General features: G+C 40.1%; 1 protein-coding gene across 3 annotated transcripts in view; it reads right to left on the minus strand.

Annotated features, from left to right (window-relative positions):
- Positions 1-3,101: 3,101 nt before the first annotated feature.
- Positions 3,102-12,837, minus strand: part of LOC118388984 (vitamin D3 receptor B) — a 90,122-nt gene continuing 80,386 nt past the window's right edge. For all 3 annotated transcript variants that reach the window (XM_052527302.1, XM_052527303.1, XM_035778632.2), the window contains one exon: positions 3,102-6,640. In XM_052527302.1, the coding sequence (XP_052383262.1) occupies positions 6,617-6,640 (24 nt within the window). In that variant the 3' untranslated portion in view covers positions 3,102-6,616. The remainder of the gene's footprint in view (positions 6,641-12,837) is intronic.

The raw sequence follows: 12,837 nt of genomic DNA on the forward strand, positions 1-12,837 counted from the left end.
TCATTCACAACATAAGGGTCCACACACAGGTAATGCATGAGTTTTACATTACATTTACATTTACATTAGAGAGGAAATTGCATCATCATCAACTCAGCAGGCATACCCCAACTGGAACGTAAAATATAACACACTTCTGATTATGCCAAGGCACTTTCTCAGTAAAAAGTACAGTTGCATTTGGCGCGTAGACAGACTCCCATATCAGTATGCCCATAAACTGTGTCTCAGTGGATTTCTGATACGAGGAGGCGGCCACCAGTTACCACCCTTTGTATTAATACCACCTATACAGACAAAAATAAATGCTAATTCAGGGGGCGCTCCTCCTTGGCATTTGAGCCAATAAACCACGCTTTCTCCGCGCTTTCACTCTACATCTTCATCTGGTGCCCTTTATTGGTCCAGACCTCGCCCGAAGAACGCAGCAGGGCCAATGGCACGCTTCCAAGAAGCTGTCCTGGCCTGAACCGGCACCGCCTGCGCAGCATGAACAGAAAAGAGGAGCACTCATTGGCAGATCATGGAGGGTTAGGGAGAAGGGGGGGGTGTTCTCCTCCTGAACATTTATTTTAAGAGGAAAATGATATTCTATTATAGAAAGACTTTTACAATTACAACAGGTAAATGGTACATGTTGTCAGGTAAATACAATGGTAACGAAGAATAGTGCACATTTCTAGCGGGTGTACTGTGGGGTAGGAAGGAGAATAAGGAAATATCCCCCCCCACCCAATTGTATTTTATTGATGGCACGAGCTTCGACTTCCAGGCCTTGCTTTCATACCTGGTAGCGGCTATGTAGACGCTTACTTGACATCTGATTTAAGGCACAAAATGTATAGCAGCTGAAGGGTGGATCATGAATATTTGTAAAAAGGGCATAAAGTGGTCTTCCCTTGAGGGTAAAAAGTGAACTATGTTGTCACGCATATATACTGTACCTTGTAACATACAGGCACATGTAATATAAGTATATGAAGGCATAAAAGGAAGAGAGGATGCCCACACACCACCATATCTCATAGTCGTGAGTAGTGACAATGTCTCAAATCTTTTGCATTCAAAACTCCTCGGGGAAAACATTCCAGGAGGACTACTGTGAGAAATGATAGTCTGACATGTTGCGTGGTTGAAATGTCATTGTATGACTAATTGTATTGACAACTCCTCATGATAACAGTTGGATGATAAGCACCATGGCACAACATAGCTGCCCATCTAAACCAAGTGGAAGGTGCACAGTGTACTACCACGCTAAGATTAGAAGCTGCACGATTGCAATAAATATTTGAGTTGTCATTTTTTGTTGTTATTGTATCTATTGCATTCCAAACTTTATTATTTATTTTTTTTACATTCTCCTTTACAACAATGTGTGGGTCTCTATATTTGACCTTACCTTGTTGAAACCAGTGAACCTGTGACTGGTACTGACAGGCCTACTAGGCTTAGGTCTATACAAACGCAGTGGGTATGAATGCTATGCTAGGAAAATACAGTTAAGATAATGCAACCACTACTGTACTGAGAACAACCAACCAACGGCCTCACCTAGAAGACGTTCTCCTCCTCTAAGCCCTATAGGGGTCTAACACTTCACCCCTCACCAAACCGCACTTTCACGGCCTTATCAGTGCACAAGCAAGTGCCACCGCTTCATAAAAACACTGACAATTAACTGTCACAACGCTGACTGGATGCTCTGATAACCTTTTATTTTTCCCCCCCTGCACATACGCCATACATGCAATCTCTCTCTCCATTCCTAGAGAAAGGGGGATGTGGTGTGTGTGAAGGGGAGGACAGTGACCTGAAATCTCTTCTCAATGTACTTGGAACATATTCTCTAAAATCACACAGCAGCATGATAGGCCTAACTGAGAAGCAACAAGGGGCATTATGTTGACCGAATGGCAGCAGCATTGAATTAGAACAGACCTGAAACTTGTACAATGCTTTTAAAGGGGAGCCATTGCAGTGGGTTTTCGTTTAGCCAACCCATTATAGCTAGGCTAGCACATTTTAAGCACAATGTACACACCTATTCCTCTGTTGAACTCAAAAGTTGAAAAAGAAGGGTCATAGGTTCAATGGGTTTAAAAAAAAAAAAATCACAATAGGAAACACTACCCTCTACTGGAAAATAGATTAAATGATTAGTAGGAGTACAGACAGTAGGACAAGGATAATCAACAGATTCAGCCGCGGGCCGATGTTATGTTGAGAGGATGGTGGGTGGCTGGAATTGAATTACGAATCATTTGTAGACTGTATTTTGATCACAAGAAGCCCAAACAGATATGTTTGACTAAAACATAATCATTTCAAACCTTGCTTACATTTGTATACAATCACACATCTCTCTATCATGCGTGGGAATACTTGGGAACAGATTTCTTAAATTAAAATCACCGGGAGCTGATTTCCAGGTGTTTTTAGTCCTTTATGTCCAACAATGAAAATAAAAAAGAATAAAACTTTTTTTGGGGGGGGGCTCATAAAACTTGGGGGGCCAAATGAGACCACTGGCCCACGGCCCCCAGTTGGGGAACCCTGCTGTAGGAGATAAAAACACAACAGATACAGAACAAACACATCAGAAATTTAGGTTGTTTTAGAACATGGAAATATTTTTAACTGACACCAAAAGCTCCAAAGCTTTGAAAAAAGTTCACCGTGTTTTAAATGATTCCAGATATTGTATATATTCGATGTTTTTAGATAAAGCAACAACATAAAACGTTGTCGGACAGTAATTCAGTCGCCTTGCGGTCTTTCCTACGTCTTCCCATATGACTCTTCGATAAACCAAACACGCATCTCACCCGTTCCAGAAATACTTTACAGCAACCCGAAATGTGTATAATTATATAGACTATTAAATATTAGTTCCCCGCATTGTTGTGACATCACCAAAACACTGGTTAAAGTTGGTGCCACAAGCTTAGATCCACCGCTTGTACAGTATGTTACTCCACCACATGAGACAGTTCTTCCCGTTCAGTTTATAGATTTATCTCTGTAGTTGTATTTGAGTTATATTGACTCGACTATTCACTCATGCAGCAGTGTTCAAGCTCAAACAGACAGAAACACAACACTATGCACAGTCGTTTATTATTTGATTTGCAAAACATCGGACAAAAATAACATGACATAAACACCCATTTATAATGTCTGTTGTAATAGAAAAAAAAAACATCTTAAAAAGAAATAAAAACAAAGTACACACATTGCAAGAAATTAGACGAATGACTTTGATAATTGCAGCCATATAACGCTGACATCGACAGGCAGTAATTGATAGCATATTCATCCAAATGTACACATTGTGTTACAAAACAATACTGTAAGTGCTCTTGTTGTTTCTGTCTTTCCATCAAATGTGACGTGGTGCAGTGTCTTAAAAACAGGATTATTCATTTAACAAGCGAACATTTTTTTTATAAACAATTCTCAAACAACTCAATTTTCTTGCCAATAAAGACAGCTAAAGTAGAATCACCGCCAGTTGCTAGAATAATAGGTTATTAAGTAGTATTGACCAATCTTTGAAATAAGCCATCTTGAGAAACAATATATTTTTTAAAATAGTTTTAACATACTTGAAAAAGATACTTGGAAAAGTTTGCTTGCTAACTTTCTAATCCTGCTTCACGAAACACTCCAATCTTCCAAAGGTTCCTATAGGCACTCAACTCAGGCCCTGAAAGGCCACAGTGTCTGCTGGATGTCAATACCTACAGCTAATCGCTACTAATTCTGAACTCCTTTCACTCCCTGCATTGTACTCCAAAGTGTAGAGTGAGGAGCACATGGGAGCCAATTCCCCATTTTCTTTGGGAAAAAGGAATTCTTTGTGAATGCAGGTAACTTTAAGGTACTTTTGAGTTAGCTTCTATTGATTTCATGTGTAGCAAGGTCTACATGCACTACCGTTCAAAGGTTTGGGGTCCCTTAGAAATGTCCTTGTTTTTGAAAGAAAAGCCATTTTTTGTCTATTAAAATAACATCAAATTGATCAGAAATACAGTGTAGACATTGTTAATGTTGTAAATGACTATTGGAGCTGGACACGGCAGATTTTTTTAACGGAATATCTACATAGGAGTACAGAGGCTCATTATCAGCAACCATCACTCCTGTGTTCCATTGGCACGTTGTGATAGCTAATCCAAGTTTATAATTTTAAAAGGCTAATTGATCATTGTAAAACCCTTTTGTAATTATGTTAGCACAGCTGACAACTGGGGTGCTGACTAAAGAAGCAATAAAACTGTCCTTCTTTAGACTAGTTGAGTATCTGGAGCATCAGCATTTGTGGGTTCGATTACAGGCTCAAAATGGCCAGAAACAAATAACTTTCTTTTGAAACTTTTCGGTCTATTCTTGTTCTGAGAAATGAAGGCTATTCTATGCGAGAAATTGCCAAGAAACTGAAGACCTCGTACAACGCTGTGTACTACTCCCTTCACAGAACAGCACAAACTGGCCCTAACCAGAATAGAATGAGGAGTGGGAGGGCCCGGTGCACAACTGAGCAAGAGGACAAGTACATTAGAGTTTGAGAAACAGACGCCTCACAAGTCCTCAACTGGCAGCTTCATTAAATAGTACCCGCAAAACACCAGTCTCAACGTCAACAGTGAAGAGGCAACTCCGGGATGCTGGCTTTCTAGGCAGAGTTGCAAAGAAAAAGCCATATCTCAGACTGGCCAATAAAAATAAAAGATTAAGATAGGCAAAAGAACTCAGACACTGGACACAGGAATTTTGGAAAAAAGTGTTATGGACAGACGAATCTAAGTTTGAGGTGTTTGGATCACAAAGAAGACAATTCGTGAGACTCAGGAAAAGTGAAAAGATGCTGGAGGAGTGCTTGACGCCATCTGTCAAGCATTGTGGAGGCTATATGACGGTCTGGGTGTGCTTTGGCGGTGGTAAAAGTGGGAGATTTGTACAGGGTAAAAGGGATCTTGAAGAAGGAAGTTTATCACTCCATTTTGCAATGCCATGCCATACCCTGTGGACGGCGCTTAATTGGAGCCAATTTCGTCACAGGACAAGGACCCAAACCACAGCTCCAAGCTATGCAAGAACCATTTAGGGAAGAAGCAGTCATCTTGAATTCTGTCTATAATGGAGTGGCCAGCACAGTCACCGGATCTCATCCCTATTGAGCTGTTGTGGGAGCAGCTTGACCGTATGGTACGTAAGAAGTGCCCATCAAGCCAATCCAACTTCAGGAAGCATGGGGTGAAATCAACAAATTGACAACTGGAATACCAAAGGTCTGCAAGGCTGTAATTGCTGCAAATGGAGGATTCTTTGACGAAAGCTACGTTTTTGAAGGACACAATTATTATTTCAATTGAAAAATCATTCTTTCTAACCGTGTCAACGTCTTGACTATATTTCCTATTCATTTTGCAACTCATTTCATGTATGTTTTCATGGAAAACAAGGACATTTCTAAGTGAACCCAAACTTTTGAACGGCAGTGTACCTCCAATAGCTAGCATGACGACCGATTATCAAACTGGCTGATTTTTTTCCGAGACACATTTTGTCTTTTCTTTTTTTAAAGTTGTTTGAAAACAAACGGTCAAAATTGAGACAGTTAGTTGGAAAGATAGCAGGGACCATTGCCAAAATGTATTCAAAAACAGTACTCAAAAGATATTAAAGCAGTTACTCAACACCTTCAATTGGCACTAACTGAGCAATGTCGGGCAGAGTAGAATTGTTTTTTTTTTTTTTGCCCACGCTACAGACTGCTATATAGGTCCACTAATACAGGACTTGTAAAGGCCTACATTTGTTAAACAAAAACAACAACAAAAACGTTTTCATAATGTAATTCCGATATTTCCGGAGGTACTGTAGCGCCGCTACTTCCCGCGGCTGTGGTAGCTGGCGATTAATATTACACTGATCAATTAAAGCGGTTTAATGAAAGTTTATAAATGGGCATCAACTTCCTCAAGTCCACATTGTTCAAATAGGAACTTGCCCCATGTGTGCTTTTCTAGAATCAGCTTGCCCTAGCTTCAGACCAACCTAAACTACTCAGCTTTACAAAAACTACACAACACGACACTGTGGCCTCCTATGTCCTGGTTAGCATATTTATGCTGGGTGATACTCAACCGTGCCAATGGTAGTAAGAACAACAACATTCACATCAACCTGTGATGTTCTTGATAAAAGCAGCATTAAATGGATACTGAGGGTTGTCCTCTCAGAACTTTTGCCCTTTCCTGAAAATCTGAAGATCTATATGGAATAGTCTACTCTAAAAATGTGGGCTGGGGCATAAGAGTGAAGAAAATGAGCTGAGAGAAGGAGGGAAGGAGAGAGAGAAGAGATGGATTGGGGAAAGGGGACAGAGTGAGAGACATCTAGTGAGGGCAAAGACCATTCCAACTGTGCCAAGAGGAGCAGACACTCCAACTCTCCGGCCGAAACCATATGACTCATGACCTCTCTATACAGAGGTGACAGTTAAGTCTCTGGCTGCGTTTCATTCCAGGATGTTGCTCCCTCCCTTCTGTCCTTCAATGAAAGCCGAATATGGCGGAAACCAGGTGCAGGTATTTCTTACATTGTTGTGTCAGACGTGCGATATGCGAGTGAACTAAGAAAAAAAAGGGAGGAAACCACGTATTAGAATGAAACGCAACCCCGGCCAACCCAAACCCAGCCTGGAATCCCATTGGTCAGAATGCAGGCACAATTAAACCACAACCCCTGGTGGGTGTTTGTGCGTTACTTCAAAAATGCAATGCTTTTAGTTGAAAAATACTTTACAAAAAAAAATAAAAAATACCAATGACTTCATTAGCTGTATAGTCTCCCAGTCTGCATGATGAGACATCTTTGAGGTAATCAAAGTGTTTCATTAGACAACAATAAATACCAACACATATTACAAAAGTAAAAACAGAGGCAACTGCTTTAATGCTAAAGCATAATCTGTAGCTAAAAGAGGTAGATCATTGTTGTGTACATCCATTGTGGACACTCCTTTTAATGTTTGAAGAAGAACAAAATAAAAATCTACACGTCAAAATCAACGGTACTGTGTATCAATCCCTGTCACATTCAAAACGTTTATTGAAAGGCAATCTCACTCAATCAAAACGATTCATATAATGTTCTTTAAAATTAAAAAAAAAAAAAAATCTATTTGTAAATTGAATTTCGAATCGTTTTTCAAACTGGATTTGTAATGGTAATTGCTTTGTACAACCTTTATACATAAGAACTTCAAAAATGAGACTGTTAAGCTAGCTGATGCTGGTGTACCATGGGCTGTACTGTGGGCATACACCCTCTGTTTGACATAGAAAAATAAACAAGACAAGAAAAGACATAGCCTACTGTATTAAACTCAACATTTCTAGTTGAATTTCATTTAATAAATGGTTCTTAAAAGGTAACTGACAAAATAAAGGGAACACCAACAAAGTGTCTTAATAGGGCGGTGGACTGCTACGAGACACCAGAACAGCTTCAATGGTCCTTGGCATAGATTCTCCCAGTGTCTGGAACTCTATTGGAGTGATGCGACACCATTCTTCTACGAGACATTCTGTTGATGGTGGTGGAAAATGCTGTCTCAGGCGCCGCTCCAGAATCTCCCATAAGTGTTCAATTGGGTTGAGATTTAAACCCCCTATGCTCCTTAAAGACCCCCCTCTTTCAAAGTCACTAAGATCTTTTCTTCTAGCCATGGTAGCCAAAATAATGGGTAACTGGGCATTTTTATGCATGATCCTAAGCACGATGGGATGTTAATTGCTGAACTCATTTTGGAACCACACCTGTGTGGAAGCTCCTGCTTTCAATGTACTTTGCATCCCTCGTTTGCTCAAGTGTTTCCTTTACTTTGGCAGTTACCTGTATGTTCCAGTTCGGCGTTCGCTAAAAATGTCAGAGCTAAAATTGAGACATTCTAAGTCGATGAATGAAAATGAAAAATGCTTAATTTGGATTACTGATCAAAAATCTATAGAAAGGAACATTCAGAGTTTGCTCGTCCTTACCATAGTTAATGCTATTGAACAGCTTATTAGGTGAAAAAGTCTAAAGTTTATATCAATGGTCATAAAGCCACTTTAGGCCTTTTCTTCATCAAGCGTTTTGGAATATCCCCTCTGTGTGACTGGATATTGAGCAGCTATAACTGTGCAAACCAGATGCGAGCGAGAGAGACCTCTCCTTACCCTGTACTTCTTTAAAGGGGAGATTTGTGACAACATCCCGCCCTGTGGCACTTACATGATACCCAAGCCTTTATACATACATACCGAAAATCAATACTGTATATCTATATCTCATCAACTGAAAACAATCAACTCTCTTTATGTACACACAGAGATATGCATGAAAGGAAATGAAAAACCAAAACCGCCCAAAATGCACAAGTCATCTAACAACCGTAACCTCGCAACACACCCTAACCTTCACCAAACTGACATGAACACGAGTGGTACTGAGTAAAAAGGAATCATGTAGCCTACCATCACCTTAATGAAACACATCCCGAGAAAGAGGAACTTGTCAATCAACAGCATGAACTAAAATAATTCCACGAATCATCAGGTGCCTATGTCAGTGAATTCCTAACACTAGGTATTTAGTGTGTTTTGCAAAACAATATCCCTTTATACAACTTCTATAGCTTAAATCGATAAAAATCCACTAAATTATTTTTTCTGCAGTCATTCAATGGAACATTTGCTATGGTGGCTGGGAGGGGACATAACAAAATAATGAATGACTGTCAATAAGGGGGAGAGTGAGGGAGTAGGTTGTGGTCCACTATCTGACGTCTAATGTTAATGTTGATGTTTTAAAGCAATGACAAGGTTTACTGTATGCTAAGAACACAATGTTCTGATTACGTTCCTTCAACAGTAGGAAGACAGAGTCCTTGTTTTCCCCCACGTCCCGCAAGAAGACCACAAAATAGCACTCTCTGTAGCCTATAGTGATGATGTCATAACTAAGTGCCACAGTAGTTTCTGTTTGGCCAATCACGAGTCCAGTTGAAGCAGAAGTGGCACTCGCGTACAGGGACTGAAGGACAGGATGTACAATAGAGCGCCGTCTACCTTGACTCACGCAATCCATTTACCCTCTTTTTGACAATTTCCCCAGATGATGTCAGTGTCTTAGCTTCGAGACCACAGCTATAGGCTGACATAATTGAAACATTCCAGGAAGTCAATGTGTCATGCCCATTAAAACAGAAGGACATACTAAAGGCGCCGGGGAGAAGTAACCCCTAGGTATAGATCTAGGCTCAGCTTCTCCCTTCTCCCCAATCATAAACTTAACCATTAGTGGGGGAAATGACCCAAGGTCAGCATATAAGGGCAACTTCACAATTAACCAAGATATCGCTATAGCCTCTTCGGCCAGTTTCCGGCACACAGATTAGGCTAAGCCTAGACCTGGACTAAACATGAATTTAATAAAAATGTGTCCAGGGAAAGCGGTCCCCAGTGTCCATTCACTTGCTTTACAATATCATATACATGTAGGTCATTTTGAACACTGGAGCAGGTGACATGACATTAAATGTGGTCAACAGGTGCTCCCTAAAAACCTTTAAGGTCTCTGTAGGGTAGCCTTAATAGTTCATAATAAGGGATTGGAATGAAGTGCTTTACATTGTATGGGTGAACTCACCTAATCCACACAGCCAATGTGTTGCACACCATTGGGTGACCTTACACACGGTTCTTGCATGGACAGGGGAATGAAGAGATCGAAAGCATATGAGTTGGTTCTACTTTATACAAGTACAATAGCATATCTGAGCCATAGAAATAACATATTAGATATATCAATTGTGTATCTACAGCCCAATGAAATCAATAGCTACTAATGAATACGAGCCACATTTATTTAAACTGGCTTTTTTTGTATTTCTCTCCCTCTATATGGCTTATATTAGAGAGCAGCACTGTATATTCAGCTTGTATAACATCCTTTTTCTCCCAAATGACTAACCAAAGTAAAGGCGCCAACCACCCATCGACGACACAATCTTAGCCAATGCGTCAATCAAACACTCACCCACACCCAAACATATATAGATTCATCTATATATATATATATATATATATATATATATATATATATATATATATATATATATATATATAAATAGAAAAGTTTGGACACACCGACTCATTCCAGGGGTTTTCATTATTTGTACTATTTTCTACATTGTAGAATAATAGTGAAGACATCAAAACTATGAAATAACACATATGGAATCATGTAATAACCAAAAAAGTGTTAAAAAAAATCTAAATATATTTTAGATGTTAGATTCTTCAAAGTAGCCACCCTTTGCCTTGATGACAGCTTTGCACACTCTTGGCATTCTCTCAGCCAGCTTCATGAGGTAGTCACCTAGAATGGATTTCAATTAACAGGTGTGCTTTGTTAAAAGTTCAATTGTGGAATTTCTTTCCTTCTTAATGTGTTTGAGCCAATCAGTTGTGTTGTGACAAGGTAGGGGTGGTATACAGAAGATCGCCCTATTTGGTAAAAGACCAAGTCCATATTATGGCAAGAACAGCTCAAATAAGCAAAGAGAAATGACAGTCCATCATTACTTTAAGACAAGAACTTTGAAAGTTTCTTCAAGTGCAGTTGCAAAAACCATCAAGGGCTATGATGAAACTGGCTCTCATGAGGACTGTCACAGGAAAGGAAGACTCAGAGTTACCTTTGCTGCAGAGGATAAGTCCAATTCGAGTTAACTTCACCTCAGATTGCAGCCCAAAATAATGCTTCGTGCTTCAAGTAACAGACACATCTCAACATCAACTGTTTAGAGGAGACTGCGTGAAATCAGGCCTTTATGGTCAATTTGCTGCAAAGAAACCGCTGCTAAAGGAAACCAATAAGAAAAAGAGACTAGCTTGGGCCAAGAAACATGAGCAATTGACATTAGACCGGTGGAAATCTGTTCTTTGGTCTGATTAGGCCAAATTTGAGATTTTTGGTTCCAATCGCCGCGTCTTTGTGAGACATAGAGTAGGTGAACGGATGATCTCCGCATGTGTGGTTCTCACAGTGAAGCATGGAGGAGGAGGTGTGATGGTGTGGGAGTGCTTTGCTGGTGACATTGTCAGTGATTTAGTTAGAATTCAGGACATACTTAACTAGCATGGCTACCACAGAATTGTGCAATGATACATCATCCAATCTGGTTTGCGCTTAGGGGACTATCATTTGTTTTCCAACAGGACAATGACCCAAAACACACCTCCAGGCTGTGTAAGGGCTATTTGACCAAGGAGAGTGATGGAGTGTTGCATCAGATGACCCGGCCTCCAGAATCACCTGACCTCAACCTAATTGAGATTGGAATGAGATTGGAATGAGTTGGACCGCAGAGTAAAGGAAAAGCAGCCAACGAGTGCTCAGCATATGTGGGAACTCCTTCAAGACTGTTGGATAAGAATTCCTCATGAAGCTGGTTGAGAGAATGCCAAGAGTGTGCAAAGCTGTCATCAAGGCAAAGGGTGGCTACTTTGAAGAATCTAACATCTCAAATATATTTTCACTTTTTTGGCTACTCCATGATTTCATATCTATGACTTCATAGATTTGATGTCTTAACTATTATTCTACGATGTAAAAAATTGTAAAAATAAAGAAAAACCCTTGAATGAGTAGGTGTGTCCAAACATTGACTGGTACTGTATATATATATATAAAAAAGTTGAGAAAGCATAGTGTTTCAGAGAGAGTAAGTGAGAATAAGCCGTAAAACACGGTCATCAGTATCATGTTTGCATATATAATCCAAGAATTTCCTTACTAAGCGTTAGTAGTAGTAATATCTATGTAGCCCTATGTACAGCTGCGGGAGTCATTGTATCGATACGTAGTATTTACAGGATGCAGCCACGGGAGGGCTGAGCAGCATACAACATCGGAGGACTCGGACGTGTCAAAAAATGAAACAGAAAACGCTCCATCCGAGTCCTCAAGACATTCTTTTCAAAGAATTCCACTTCCGAGTTGGAAACGGAAGGGGTGATATCTGTGAAGAAGCAGCTTAGAAACACTCCACCTACTAAAAACTGTACACTTGAGGGGGGAAAAAAATCAACAATTCATGGAATTGTTTTAAGATCCTGTCCAGATAACTTGCATGGTTTGTGGATATAATACAAAAAGACGTAGACAGTAGAGTAACCGGCCTAACTATGCATTTCCAGTCAGTTTGGCATTGTAGCCCTTTAAAAACGGTGGTATAACTTGAACATAGACATATATTAATAGATACGCTTGAGTACAGGTAGCAGTGTTCGTGATACATAGAAGTTGTAGCTAAGTCTATTTAGAGCTATCATAATTCCCCCTTCCCCCCCAACCCCTCCAAAAGAAAGAAACCAACCAACCAGAGCTCTGGCTTGGTTTGATTGACAGCTTGTTTTAGTGACTAAACAGCCACAGCTCACGCACACTATTCCACAACCAAACTATTTCCAGGTTACAGATAATATTTCTGCAGGCTGTATGAATCTATTCAGAGTATACACATTTCCTTCATCAATTCCTAGAGGCTAGTTAGCAAAAGCTAGCACAAACGGTGAGTGTGCACATAAAAGGCATCATGTGGCTACACTAGAAGCCTGGAAGCTTAGAGAGAGCGTGGACAATACCTTTGGCAGAGGTGAAGGACGTGCATCTTGCGGCGTATACGTACACTCAAACACTTGCCCTTGAGGGAAGCGATTTGAGCAGAGTAACCGGAGAAAGGATGAGAGAAACACGTGGAAATACTTTGCAGGCACT

The sequence above is a fragment of the Oncorhynchus keta genome, chromosome 10, assembly GCF_023373465.1.
Source record: "Oncorhynchus keta strain PuntledgeMale-10-30-2019 chromosome 10, Oket_V2, whole genome shotgun sequence".
NCBI classification, from domain to species: Eukaryota; Metazoa; Chordata; class Actinopteri; order Salmoniformes; family Salmonidae; genus Oncorhynchus; species Oncorhynchus keta.